At 30.6% G+C, this 15625-nt stretch overlaps 1 protein-coding gene across 4 annotated transcripts; it reads left to right on the forward strand.

Moving 5' to 3' along the window:
- Positions 1 to 1939: 1939 nt before the first annotated feature.
- Positions 1940 to 7745, forward strand: PRD1 (putative recombination initiation defect 1). Of its 4 annotated transcripts, XR_844762.1 has the most exons (11): positions 1940 to 2586; positions 2675 to 2796; positions 2882 to 3057; positions 3150 to 3425; positions 3526 to 4492; positions 4622 to 5336; positions 5413 to 5693; positions 5760 to 6429; positions 6816 to 7086; positions 7256 to 7406; positions 7499 to 7512. XR_844762.1 is itself a non-coding variant. In XM_011044472.1 (10 exons), exons 1-9 carry the CDS (start codon positions 2032 to 2034, stop codon positions 7047 to 7049), a joined length of 3996 nt encoding a protein of 1331 aa, XP_011042774.1. In that variant the 5' UTR covers positions 1940 to 2031; the 3' UTR covers positions 7050 to 7086; positions 7499 to 7745. The 4 variants fall into 4 exon arrangements, 3 of the variants coding, with proteins under 3 accessions (XP_011042774.1, XP_011042775.1, XP_011042773.1); XM_011044472.1 differs by lacking the exon at positions 7256 to 7406 and having other exon boundaries at positions 7499 to 7745; XM_011044473.1 differs by lacking the exons at positions 7256 to 7406; positions 7499 to 7512 and adding an exon at positions 7564 to 7582.
- The last annotated feature ends 7880 nt before the right edge of the window (positions 7746 to 15625 follow it).

Below are 15625 nucleotides of genomic sequence, written 5' to 3' on the forward strand. Positions count from 1 at the left end.
AGGCAGGATGGGAAAAATACGTTGAAAAGCGAGTACTTCGTCGACCATAAACACGGATTATTTACAAGCATAATTTACTATAAAATGGGATTAAAATTATGAATTTGTCGTTATTTAGTTGATTGCGCGTACAAGGCTGAGGCTGTAAAATAAATGCTAACAAAGCTTTAAAAAAATAAATAAAGTTGTGATATACATAAGCTAATTTAGATATTCGTATAAATTAAAAAAAATAAAGCATGTATTGGCAACATCAAAATAAACGAACATAAAAAAATTAAACTAAAAAAAAACTAAATATGTCATAAAAGAATTAAACTAGAAAAAAACTAAATATGTCAACATGACAAATGAATGGAGCAGTGAAAATGCGATAATATAATATGATTAGATATGAAAAATGATTAGGTTTTTAATAAACACACGAATGACGATTCTTGTTAGGATTATTGTAGTGTAAATATTGCCTACAAGCAAGAACTAAGAATTTTTGGTAAATTATGCTTATAGGATGAGAAATAAATAATTTTATAAATTATATCTATGCAATAAGAAATAATTGATGCGGGAATCGCGCCTTTAGGGTCGAGAAATAAGCATTTTGTATTATGCTTTAAAATAAAAAGATTTTAGGTGTGAAAATACTGTGTGATAGTAATTATTTTTTAAAATATTTTTATATCAAAATACATTATAATGATATTTTTTTTAATTTTAAAAATTTATATTTGAGATTAGTATATTAAAACCATTCAAAACATATAAAAAATTAAATTTTTTAAAGACATGATTTATACTATATTTTTAAATATTTTCTAAATGGACATAAGAAATATTAAGTTTGAATTAGAACATTAGCGATATACCATGAATGAGCATGTGATTTGTTTAGAATGGAAGAAAATATCTTACAAGTTATCTGGGCATAAAACATAGGAAAATGGAATAAATATGTGCAGAAGTCATGATTATATGTAAATGAGCAACGAGTTATTTAATGATGTTTAGGCATAAGAAATATATGCGAATAAATTTATAATTTTTATTCAAAAATATATTAAAATATTATTTTTTTTATTTTTTTAAAATTATTTTTGATATTAATACATTAAAATAATCTAAAAATATTAAAAAATATTAATTTAAAATAAAAAATTAAAAGTCTTTTTTAAACATAAAAAGAAACAATGAGACTGTAAATTAAAAGGTGGCATGACTTAATATGTTATAAACCAAATAACGGTGCAAATTAATCTAGGATAAAACATAATATACATAAAACGCGTTATGAAAGAAAATAAACATGTAGTTTAAACGTGTCATGAAAATGAATTGTGGAACCTATTTTTAGATGTGTCACGAGATAGACTAGTTGTTGGAATTCTCTAGCAGCCTAGCCAAAGGCTCTGTATGGCTCGTCTTTGACTTCCTGGTGTCATTGAGTTGAGGTTACAATTTTCTCCACCTGATTATACCCAGATTGTCTCCAACATCATGATCAAGCTAAATACATGCTTGTTCTTGCAGCAAAAATGGTGTTTTCATGAATTTGAAATCTTTTTTTTTGTTTAAAATTGTATTTTTGGATATTTTGATGTTAAAAATAATTTTTAAAAAAAATAAAAAAATATATTATTTTAATACATTAAAAAAATTAAAAATAGTTATTACAATAATATTAAGCAGGTAATTAAAATTTTAATTTTAATATTAGTATATTATAATTATCAAAAATATAATTTAAATAAAAAACCAATTTTAACAAAAAAACAACAACCACTATCTTTCAAATTCTCTCCCCTTTCTCCTCTCATTTTCTCTCATTCAACCTTGTTTCCCAGCAAAGTTTTTAAGTTTAGGTTAAGGATATATTTTAAAATATACAAGAGTTCAGGGATGGTATTGCAATTGCTTTCTACTCCACAACAGAACGGGTAAAAGTGAAATTTCAAATTTTGATTCGTTTGCTCACGCTGGCGCCCAAAATCTGAAGCTAAGAGCTCCTCGCTCCTCTCTTCCTCTCTCCCCGCCATGTTGTTCGCCGATTCACAAGATCCCTACGACGATCTCGATCTCATAGAGGAAGAAGAAGAAGAAGAAGAGATACAGTCAGCAGCTCCAACCCCGCACCATCTGATACAACAACGCTTATGCTGCTCACAAGGCCACAGATCCACCTTCACTCTCCAAACAGAACAAGGCGGAGGAGGAGGAGGAGGAGGAGGTGGAGGCTCTATCTGCCTCCACTGCTTCTCCAACCTCATAACCAACCCCAACGCTCCCACTTTCCACGTCTCCTACGCTCTCTCCCAACTCTCCCTCGCTTTCTCTCACCCTCATTTTCTCCCTTCTCTCCTCTCTCTCCATCCTCACTTCCTTATCTCCCCTCTCCTTCGCTCCCTCTCTCTCTTCAACGACGATTCCATCGCTCGAAGCCTCATTTCTCTAATCACTACTCTCTCCTCCTCCTCCTCCTCCATTTGCTCCGAGTTTGTTACCAGACTTGCTCATCTCATCTCGTCTTCCTCCTCCTCCTCCTCCTCCTCTACTGCCTTGGCGTGGTCCACCCCCTCTCAACTCTACCTGGTAGGTATTACTCGCTCATTTACTAGTTTTCTTTTCTCTCGTTTTTCTTAATTCTAATTCTTAAATAATAATTAAATCAAAACTACAGCTTCACTGCTTTGGGATTTTACTCTTGAACTGCGAAAGTAGCGGCAGCGATCCTTGCTATGTTCATATCAAAGACGAAGACGCTCTTCTCTCTAATCTTGTTGCTGCTCTTCAATTGCCAAGGTATGCCTATTTCTTTCTAACAAATCACTAATTCTCAAAATTAAATTCAAATTTAATCTTTTGAATCTCTCTTTAACTCAAGCAGCAGTGAGGAAATGAGGGGAGAGATTCTGTTTGTTTTATACAAACTCTGTGCTATCATCCGTAAGGATGACAAGGAAGGGGCTCCTTCTCTCTTAGCGTACTGTCCTAAGCTCTTGCATCTGCTGTTGGAGGCCCTCTTGAAGACTCACAATGATACTGTTCGCTTCAACTGCCTTGGTGGGTGGGCCTGCTTGTTTGTGACTCACTTCAACTCAGATGAATCTTTATCTTCTATATGTTAACACGTTGATCCTTTTCTTCTTGTTCAGCGCTTTTGACACTTCTTGCTCGACAAGGGTGTTTCGATAGCGCGTATACAAATGGCATAAGCAGCAGCAAGAGTTGGGATGAAGAAGCTGATCATTTGATAAATGTCCTGTTTGCTGAGTCTGTTAAAGGACCTTTGCTTTCATCAGATACCCAAATTCAGATCAGCACTCTAAATCTCATCTTTCACTATCTGTGTAGTGTTTCTCCTGAACAGATTCAACTTTTGGTGGACGAAAACATTGCGGACTATGCTTTTGAAATAATAAGGCTGTCAGGTTGGTATCAGTATTAAACTCATCCTGTTTGCAATAATAATAGAGCCCTGTGTCACAATTTGAGTTGCTGAGCTATTGAATTTCTGCTATCAATGGACAGAATGTAAAGAACCAGTTGTCAACTCTTGCCTTATGGTTCTTAATCTCTTGTTAACTGCTGAGAAAGGCTTCACAGAAAGGCTTGTTGTTGGATTCTCAACTTTGATTCCAGTACTGCGTTATGTTGCTGAAGTTCCTTTTCATCCTGTTCAACATCAGACACTGACACTCGTGTGGAAAGGCATTTCTGACAGCCCCGGAATAGTCTCGGTTTCCCAAATTGAGGAGCTAGTTATTGTTCTGGCAAGGATGTTTAAGTGGCATAATGATGGGGAGATGGGTATGCCTGCTGAGACATTCATAACGGCATGCTCAATTTTTGTAGCTCTTCTGAATTCTCCATCTTTCATCGGGACTTCTAATCTGGTAACATCACTTCAAGAAACAATAACTCATGCAATTGTAGCTTGTCTAAATATCTCCGAGAAAGATCCCAATCAGTTTTTGCATGCTTTATACCTGCTCAAAGAGGCATATGCCTGTAGCCCTGAAGAGGCATCCATGAATGACTCCAGCATCATAGAACTGCGAAGCTGTGTTGTAGATATATGCAAGTCACATTTATTACCTTGGATTTTAATGGCTATTAATGAAGTGGATGAGGACATCGCCCTGGGGATATTGGAAACATTTCATTTCATACTGTTACAGAATTCTGATGTGCAAGCCCCACAATTTGCAAAGATACTGGTTTCATCTTCTTGGTTCAGTTTTTCATTTGGATGTCTAGGATTATTCCCGACAGAGAAGATGAAATGGAGAGTGTATCTAATGCTTAGTTCACTTGTGGAGATTCTCCTGGAAAATGATGCTGGGCAACTGATTAGAGAAGTCGCTTTAAATCTTCCTACTGATCCAATTGATTTGCTTCTTCTTCTTGGGCAGAAGAGCTCCAAAAATACATTCCTGGACTCATGTCAATGTGCAGTTTTGCTGATTTTGTATACCAGCTCTTTATATGATGACAGGTAATTGAGCTACCGATCCCTCATCTCCATTAGTTCTATCAGTTTTCAGTATATGGTGCATAACAACTTCACTGCCATCTTTCATTTATAACCCACCTTTCCTCATGTTGTTGGTATCTTATTCCTCAGGCTTGCAGATGAGAAGTCCATGTTAGCTTCTCTGGAACAGTACATTCTCGTTAACAGCAGTGATTTATTATGTGGGGTAGTAGATCCATTGAAAATGACGCAATTGATAAATCTTTATGGTCTATCCCGTGCTGCTGCCAAGATGAACCACCAAATTCCCTACAGTCCTGAAGCAGAGAGGATCTTGTTTCATCTACTGAATGAAACTGAATGGGATTTGCCCTCTTCAAGAATTCATTTGGAGTCACTGAAATGGTTGTTTCAACAAGAGAAGATCAGCAAGCCAATGTCCAACCAAATACTTAAATTCTGCCGAAGCAATAGCTCAAACAGAACCCAGATCATTGTCCACGGGGAAAATAATCAAATTATGAACTTGCAAGTGATTTCAGAGATGGCATCATCAGCAGATAATCATGTAGCAAGACTTTGCGTATGTTTGCTGATTCAGCTTGTAGAGGGGGAAAGCCAGGAGCATGACATTATGTCACTAGTAAAACTCTTGGCAATGATCACTAACATCTTTCCATCCGCATCGGACCAACTATGTTTGCATGGCATAGGCCATGCCATTCGAACTCTTTATCACAATTCAAGCTGTGGTTCTTCCCCACGGGTATCCATGGCCATGACATATCTGATGTTCAGTATTCTACAATCAGTGCATCCTGAAGCGTTGTGCAATGATGAAGCTTGGCTTGCAGTGACTGTGAAGGTGCTATTTAAACTCAGCCTCATTTAAATATGCTCAGAATTCCAGTAACTAATTGGGCTTTTACCGTGTTTTGTAGTTGATGGGCAGCCTGATCCCCGCACAGAGCGTGAAATGTTGGCCTGATGAAGGTTTACGAGTAGTCGCCATGTTTTGCTTGATTTTGCATCAATCCACCAACAAAGTGCTTGTAGAAGCTTCAAAAACTATATTTTTCAGTACTTCTCTGGCTTCTACAGTCAACAGCATGATCCATGCAGCCTGTTCAAAAGGGCCTTCTTTGCTTGATTGTGATGAGGAAACAAGCACCGGAGAAAATCTGATGTTCGCACTTTTACTTTTCTATTTCTCTTTAAGAAGGTAACTGCTCTTAACAAGTATGACATAAAGATTGCAAGCTGTGATTCTAACTTCCTTTCGTTTTAGTATACACACTGTTGTCCCTGAGAGTGTGGACTGGCAAAATTTTCTCAATCCTTCAAATAGGATGCAGCCTATTTCCACGGTCAGCATCCACTGCCATGACTTGTGCAGGCTGCTGCATTTTGGGTCTCCTCCAGTCAAGCTTGTAGCTCCATATTGCCTGTTGGAGCTCATCACAAGATTATCAGAACAAAGAAAAACAAGGCATGAAGAACTAAAAAGTTCCGTGGCTTATTTGACGTCCATTATGGTGATATTAAAAGGACTTGTATTTTACAGTGACATCAGAGTGTCTACGAACTGCAGCCTCTGCCTATCAATGATTTTGGGATGGGAAAAGCTGGACATGACGGGGGCAAGAGTAATTGCAAAGAATAATTGGTGGAGGCTGATTGTAGAAGAGATGGCAATATCTTTGGCTGGTCCATCGTTAGCTTCCAAATCTTTCATTAATCATCACAAACCTGCTGTGCATGTAGCTGTTGCATTGCTAAAGCTTCAGAAATCTCCTGAGTGGATGAGAACCGTGTTTGATGATCCCTGCATTTCTGGGATCATTAAAAACCTTGAAGCCAGTAATATTAGCTCTGAGATGGTGCTTTTATTTCGAGAGCTACTAAACTCCAGGTTCTTAAAGGATGAGCAGATTGCTTGTTTAAATCGGATACTTCAGGTATAAACTTTTCTGTTCCCTTGGTTTCCTCGGGCTGCCACATGAAAAACAGTTTTTTTTTTTTTAACGTTAAAAAATTCAAAATTCGGGACTGTTCACCCCAAATTCAGTTAGTTTCTTCACTTTCAATGGATAAAAAGGCAAAGGGAGGAAAAAGTAAAGGTGCTCAAGCGAGTAAAAAAAGTGAGGCAATTATTCCCCCCCAATTTTGACTGATAGTATTTGAAGAACAGTGGTTAGGCATGATAGTTCTAACAGGCTGCAATAGTTCCATAGTGGCAAGAGATTGGTACTGCTCGCTTATCCACAAAATGGAAACACCAATTGGTGAAAAGATAATGCATAGTATCAGATTCAATACGTTTTAGCTTTCTTTGTTTTGGCAGGAATGCAGGAAACGTCTGTATACTGAAGATTGTCAAAATGACTGCACAGATGAAAAGATAGAGAAGAGGACTATCAAAACAGATGATTTGGGTGAAGTTTGTGAGTATCTGATTCACGTGATGTCATCTGCAAAGTCTCTAGATGTGGATTGTGGAGATCTACAAACTTCCAGGAGATTGTTAGAAGAGATAGAATTGTTTTTCAAAACTTCCAGTAAAGAGGGCGATAGATAATGAACTGACAGCAACAGTACTTGCATCAAGTCTTCAGGTACTCTTACCTCATTCACCAATGCATATAAAAACTGAATATAGGAAGCTTACATAATTTTGTTACATATGAACAAGTAAAATGGAAGCATTTATATAGCTATATCTAACCGATCTGCTTAGAGCATTGTATAGCAGGCTCCTATCCTGCATCTTGAATGAAATTGCAGGGTATAAATTTTATAAATATGCTTGGTTTTACCAACAAATCAGTAGAGCATATTTTACTACTCCCAGCTCACAGTCTTGAGTGTGAATCCCAAATTAGCAAACGATTCACGAATAAAGTACAGTACAACAAGTATACAGGACAGGAGCAAGGTGGCTACACTGTAGTGATGGTTGAATTTGCCTTTTTCCTTCTTGCACCATGCCTTCTGACTGGCTAAACTGTATTGCTGGTTGTATTGAAGTGATCAAATGTCACAATTCTACTGACCAAGCTTGAACTTCTGACAAAATTCAAGCTACTGAATAGGGGAATGCGCGAGGCCATGAAGGAAATGCATAGAATTCTCTGTCACACTAATGCCCCACTAGGTGACCCGTAACAGGGCGCTGCCATTATACATGCTTATCTGCTGTGCTGCTAACAAGGTGACTGAACTGGTTCAGCTGAATTTGTGTTCGAACTTTAAAAGCCTTTTTGCTTGTGAGGAGATTGAAAGTGGCCTAGGTATCAGCATAGAACTTGTTCAGCACAGCTAAGCCGCCGCCACTCTCCAATTTCCGTCACAATTCTTGCATATATGGCACCGCTTGACAACAATTTGATCTCCCTTGATGAATATTTAGAATTCAAGATTTTTACCCCAGTGATGGTGTTTGTTTTTGGGCTTTTTAAAAAAATTATTTTTTTTTATTTAAAATCAATTTTTTTAATACTTACAGGTAATTTTAATGTCTGGTATTAAAAATAATTTTTTAAAAATAAAAAAATTATTTTAATATATTTTTAAATAAAATACATTTTAAAAAGTACTCAACTATCAGCGTGTTTGGGAGTGTGGTTGCTGTTGTTTTTCAAAGTGCTTTTCATTCAGAAAAGTGTGTCAATAATATTTTTTTATTTTTTAAAAATCATTTTTAAAATCAGCACATCAAAATGATTTGAAAATATCAAAAACATATTAATTCAAAGTAAAAAAAATTAAAAGGAAGTACTTTTCAAATGCAGTACCAAACACCCTCTATAATCTTAACGGACAGCACACCTTGCTAATACTCTTCTTTCAACGGAAAATAGGTATATAATGGTATAACTCTTTTCAAGTATGACTGAGAATATAGTTGTGATTGTTTTTTAAAATATTTTTAATTTAAAAATATTAAAAAGTTATTAATTTTAAATAAAAATTTTAAAATTTTTTAAAACACTTACAAAATGAAAAAACAAATCTTACAAGAGATCATCACCAGCTTTCCAATGTACACCAGGTTTCCTCTCATGTTGCATGGATAGCCAGCCAGTTGATACGATGGCAGTGAAAGGCAAACCAAGCACGGACATTGTTTTATGAAGACATCATTTAAGGCCTTTTGGGACCACATGATAAAAGGCACAGTGTAGTTTTTTTTTTTTTACGAGAATAAAGTTGCTTGTTTTTAGAATGAAATGATGTTGATTTTAACAAATTATTTTTATTAAAAAAATTAGAGCTGGTTTAGATGGTGTTTGGAGTGTGTTTTTTAAGTGTTTTTTTAATATATTAAAATAATATTTTTATTTTTTAAAATTATTTTATTATTAACACATTAAAATAATTTAAAAACATAAAAATATTAATTTTAAATGAAATAAATAAAATTTAACTGATTTTTATTTGGACTGCAGTGGCTCTTAGTTGACCTTACATGGTTTGGTTGATTGATTAATTGAATCTAATTGGATTAATTTTTAAACTATTTTAAATAAAACTCAATCTAATTGAGTTTTAATTCAATAGATAGATGGATGTATTATTATTTGGATTTAATAATTATGTTTTAATAGCTAAAATTCACACTCCTCAATTTGCAAAACATTATTTCACAAATAATTTTACGCAAGTGAGCCTGTAAATAAAACTGAAAAGAAAATGTTGGTCTAAGATTTTTCCAACCAAATGAATTGGATTGGCGAATAATAACCATGTCGGTTAAAATTAATTATATACGACTCGAGAATGGTATATTGCTATTTAAAAAAAATATTATATTCTCACTAGTAAACAAATGATTATGAAATATTAAATAGATTTATTTAATGTATTATAAAACTACCCTGTCTGTTTTCAATTTAATTAATTTCTCATTAGTTATGATCACTAAAACCCATAAAGATATGATATTTGAAGAAGAAAAAAATATTATTTAATATTTTTGTAATTTAGGTTCTTATTAAAATTATAGTCTAACCATATTTTAAAAAAAAATTAAAATTTTTTAGCTTTAATTTTTTTAATCATTTAGATATGTTAATTAAAAAAGTAAATATTATTGAAAATTTATAATTAGGTTTTAGATTTTAAGCTGATCATCAAATTATTCAGGTTAATTTTTTTTAAATTAAAATAATTTCAAGAATTTTGAACAAGTTTTATTGGATTATTTAAGCTATCAAGTTAGCTTGAGTTTTTCTTTTTATCAGATCACCTGAATCATCGAATCAGCTCAAATTCTTTTTTATTTTTGTTAAACTTAACACAGGAGATCAGTCAGATTTTGGATCAATCTCTTGCACCAGGCTAGATTTCATATGAAATATCATTTTAATATGTTAATTAAAAAAAATATGGTTGAAAATTTATAATTTTTAAACTCGGCTCGATTCAAGGTTTGGGTTCAAAATTTTAACCCAGTCACCAAGTTATTCAGGTTAATTTTTTTAAATTAAAATAATTTTATTTTAATAAAAAAGTTGATAAAATATAACAAAAAATTTTATCATCTAGATTATCAAGTTAGCTTGTATTTTTTAAGTTAGCTTAGGTTTTTTTTTATTGTCAGGTCAGCTTAAATTCTTTTTTAATTTTTTTTAAACTTAACTCATGAGATTTGGATCAATTTCTTGCACCAGGCTAGATTTCATATGAAATTAATATGTTTTTTAGATTCCTTCGGTCCTTTTTACTACACATTTTCAATTCTCATGGTTCTCTTGCTTTGGAAATGGATGGCGATGCTTTAGTCAATGCACTGTCATATATTATTTCTTGAGATGTTAAACACAGAGGATAAGGTCAATTCACACTCATCACATGGTATGTGCACATGCGTCCTCCGATCATGGTCCAAGAATTGATCTCAAATCCAACTAGAAAGACACGTGCTGAATTTATTCCACTAGTTTTAGTTTAAAATATTTTTTTATTTTTATCAATTTTTTATTTTTAAATATACTCAAATTCAGTCTCGAATATAAAAATAAACCATCTCTTTCGGTGCCTATATCATCAAGGATGGTGAAACCTGGCAAGTTCTGTACAATGGAGTTAATGGTAGATATAAATGCATTTGTTGAATTCTATGAATTATTTAAATGAAGATGGTGATGTCACTGTAGCTAGAGGACACTCAGTTTTCATAGCATGAAATGTTAGGTGACCCTTAATTAATAATTTTATATTATTTCTTGTTATATTTTTTTTAATGAAAACTCTTTGAAATTGTAATTTACATAAGTTTATCATTATCCTTGATTTTATTAATTTAATTGGAATAAACAAACGTAATGGGATTTGAATATTATCTTTAATTTTACTCCTAATAATTTACCAAATAATTAATTTATTCAAAGTACAATGAATAGTTTTTACATTATTTGAATACAAGTAGCTATATTTTATATATTTACTCGGAAAAAATATAAAATTCCAGTTTAAAAACATTTGTTACATGTTTTTTGCAAAAAATATAAAAAATATATTAATTTTTTAAAATTATTTTTTATCAAATTATTCATAGTGTATATTTACCTTGATGGCTATTGCAACATTACACAATCACCATCACCATCATTATTACCATTATCATCATTAATATATTTTTTTTAACTTGAAGTTTTCGAACCAGTTTATACGCACAACTAATTTTTGGATCTATTAAACTTTATGTAAGTCTAATAAGCAAGTAAGACACCACGAGAGTGACCACTAACATATACATAGAAAGTCGAACCCGGATATTAGAAAAAGGAAACAAGTTTTTCCCATGACCACTAAGTCACGACCTCAAATGTTATTTATTATTATTATTAGTATGCCTTCTTGATGTTATAATCACAAATATAAGTGCTATAATTTTTAATAAGAAACTCGTATTTATTTTATTGTAGACACATATATAATTAAAAATATTATCTTGTTAGATAATTTTTTTCTAGCGAACCAACATTTATTTTATTTTATTATATAATATTCATGGTGTTAATCATGTACGCAAGTTAATTTTTATATAACTTTGAAGCTGATATAAATGAAAGTACAAAAATTATTTTCATTGATATGATATTTTAAATTTAAAACATTGATGTTATTTCTTTATTAATCTAGCTACTAAAAATCTTATAGGAAACTATATATGTATTGTGGTTGTTTTAATTTTAATAACCTACTGAAAAAGATTCATACATTATAACACCATAGTTTATCTCCGAACATTTAAATTACTCTATTTCATAAGATAATAATCAAAGCACAATACATATATCTAGACATACACTGAGTGTCACTCTTTCACTAATTCTTTCACACTTTAAAATTTAATCAAACTTTATATTTTATTTTCAAATTTTTTATATCAATTTCACATCTGATCTAAAAATATTTTATAAAATACTTTGAAATGCAAGAAGGCTAATTATTTCAGGTAAAATATTAACAAAAGTTAAACCTCCCTCCATTTGGATTGTTCACTCTAGCATTGCAACGAGGATTTGCCCCCTTACCCAAAAAAATAAAAAAAAATATAACACCTGTTTCCAGGGATATTTTAGTATTTTATAAGGCTCACTAGTTATTATTAAATGGATAAATTAATTAGTTATAAATAAATCTTCTCTCATTTCAGATGTACACGGTGAATTTATCTGAAAGCAAAAAAAAAATTAAATTTGGTGTTAGGGAATAATTTTATATTTTCACAATATTTTTTTGTTATTATAAATTTAGTTAAAGAAAAATTTGATATTTAATCACATATAAAAAATAAAAAAATATTATCTCTTAAAAGCAAAAATTTTAAAACTGGTGTTGCGAGGCTTTAATGTTTTTTCACGATAATTTTTTCATAGTTATCAAGTCAACTAAAAATAATTTGGTATTTTGTCATATATAGAAATAAAACTAAACAAAACAAAAAATTAGGTTATGTGGGGTGCATTCTCTACCGAGAGAGAGGCACTAAAGCTTTTCATGTAGCACCTTTAGATATTAAAAAATATCATTCTAGCATGTTATTGGGAATGCTACTGTTTCTAGTGGTGCGATTCATATAGATATTGGTTGTTTGGTTTATTGACAGTGTGTCTTTTTTTTTCTTTTTTATTTTCTTTTCTAAAAATTATAGCTTAACCATGTTTGTTGATGCTATTTCAACTTTGATTATTATTTTTTTAATTTTTAATTTTTTTTTATCCTTTTATTTAAGTTTTATTTGTTTTTAATTTCATCATCTAATCATAGCTTGTCACATATTATATTTTTAATTTGATCTTTATTTATTTTTTTGGGTTGTTTGTTGAATTTATTTTTCTTTTTAATTTTACTATTCCACCAAAAATTTGTTTTTGTTTTTAATTTCAATTTTGATTCTCATTCTTTTAATTTTTTTGGTACTTTTGTTGGATTAATTTTTCTTTTCAATTCCACCCTCTAATCAAAAATAAAATTCAGCATGCATTTCAATGTTGATCCATATTCTTTTGATTGTTAATTTGTTTTTTGGATTATCTAATATGATTCATATTCCTTTTTCAAGTTAATCCTCTAACATTTAATTAGCTAAGAGTTGAGTTTGTAATTTTTCCAGATAGGGTGTTTCAGGTCTAATGCCTTGGGTCATATGCTTAAAAAGTTAATGCGAATTGATATAATTTGTTTTGAAAAAAATTAACTTGTTTTCTCTATAATTTTGTGATTTTTTTTTATTGAGTTATTTTGATCTCATGATCTAAATCATGGGTTTGGTTGGTTAACCAATGTTGATTTGCCCTTTATTTCCATAGTTAAATATTTGTCATGCTAATTTAAATTGACTCAAGTTAGTTTTTTTTGTCATTTTTTATTTAACCTTTTCCTTCTATGTTTAATGAGTTCAGGATTGAACTATATTGTTTGATTTTTTTTTTGTTATCGTGATTATTTTTTAGTTTGATTAATTTATTGTCATTATCTATTTTTTTAATCAATTGATTAAAATTAAATTAGCTTATTTCACTCTATCCTGTTAATGACTTGAGTCATTTTTTTTTTAATTTAAAATATGTCTAGGCTACTTGAATTACATAACTTGTAAATCCTGAGATATTATAATAGAAATTAAGATGCAGTGCAATGAAACAATAAAAAAAAAAGAAGTCAAAAGGAGATAATAAGATAAAACGAGAAGAGTTTTTGAATAAAAATACATATTTTTCTAGTAGAAAAAATGATCCAACTATTTTGTGAAGCTACTAGACGGATTTGCACAAAATAATCAATCTTTTTTAGTTATTATTTATGTTATAACCCAATGATCTACAACAAGAGGAAATTTCTTTCACATTGAATGATTATAAATTCATGATTAGAAGTAAACAAAAAAAAGTGTTTTGAGATAGAAAAACATAATTACCCTAGAAATTTAGAGAGATCAAGGGAAAAAAAATGGTAAGTTAGAGTGAGAAAGTAAAGGGAGAAGAGGAAAAGAGAGAAGCTTTGAAAAAATATGGAGGGATTGACTTTCTAAATATGTTTAGAAACTAGATAAGGTGTTTGAAACCTTTTGATATTGATTTGGACAAGTTTTTAATGATTTATACAAAATTGGTAATTTGAATTAGAGTTTTTTAGATGAAATTAAAGGGAAATTGAAATTAGTTGTTAATTATTGTTATGAATGATTAAATGACTATAAAATGTATGAAATTTGTTAAATTGAATAAAAAAAAACGTTGGCTATGGAGACTCGTAAGACATGTTCGAAGAAGTTGTATTATTCTTGTAAATTATGTTGAAATTATAATAACCAAACATATGCATGGTGCTTTAGATGATTTATCATATTTCTACATGATAAATGAGAATTCTAATATTCTAAGAATTCGATGATTTTTGAGAAATTAATGAAAACATATTGAATTATATTTTTGTAATATTTATAGCAATACGATGAAGGGTTAATTGTTGATTTGATGAGAAAATTGTGGTTAGTTGGAAAGAAAACATACTCTCACTTAAAAGAAACTTAAAAGAAATTGTTTGGTCAATTGAAGAAATAAAAAAGGGTGAGTTGTTTGAATAAATTGATAATTCAAAAGGGTAGAACTTGTAACGAATTAATCACGGTATGATTATTTGATAGGTAGGTTTTGAGAATTTCAAATAGGAAATATATCCTTTTCTTTTTGATATCATCGACCAGAGATAAAGTAATGAAGTCGTTGTAATAATTATTTATGTATTGACTTATTATGAAAAATTAGTTACAATAGATGTAAGAGGTTTAACATTTGTGAAGGGGATATAGAAATAGAATTACACATATAGAGGTTGAACATTAGATAGGTGATTAACATTTTATCAATGTGGCTCTATATAAAATTGTTATAAATATCAAAGTAGATTCCTTAGTGCTTTATTGTATTAATATTTGATGTGAGATTGTTGTCCTGTTCGGGGTTGAATGAGTTGTTCTTTATTTAATAACTAATGCCAGGGTTGGAGATAATTAGTTCTTTGGTTTAAGGATTAATACCCTGTTTTAGGCCGTGAAACCAAATATCCGGAATAAAGGTTTATTACCCGAGTTCAGGTTAAAGAAAAAAATATTTTGAATATCCTAGTGATTGATGTAATTAATAAAAAGAGGAATTAATTTATTTATTAACATAATTCTTAATGAAAATATATATTTTAGTTACTAGCAAATTCATTAATTTATATTAAAAAATGCTTTATGGTATTAATTAATTAATGATGGTATAAAATGATTTTAAGATCATCTAGTCTTGTCGGGATTAGTAGATGATGAAGCCCTTATATTTTTGTATTATATAAAAATATAACTGATGTTGCATATTTTATACAATTTTAGAATAAAAGTATGTATGTTAATTATTTTAATATAATTTTTATCATGCTATGAATTTTATGTGTTGTTCGACTTAAATACTAGAAAAATTCATAATTATCTAGAATATAATTTTTTCATAATGTCTGTATTAATTTTAAATATAGTAGTTAAATGATACTCAGTTTAAATTATATATTGTTGTATTTCAATTATTTTGTTGATGAATATTAGTTTAATTCATATAGTAGTTAAAATATAATTAATATAATGAGATAAATTACAATGTG

Source organism: Populus euphratica, unplaced genomic scaffold (assembly GCF_000495115.2).
Source record: "Populus euphratica unplaced genomic scaffold, PopEup_1.0 scaffold102.1, whole genome shotgun sequence".
NCBI lineage: Eukaryota > Viridiplantae > Streptophyta > Magnoliopsida > Malpighiales > Salicaceae > Populus > Populus euphratica.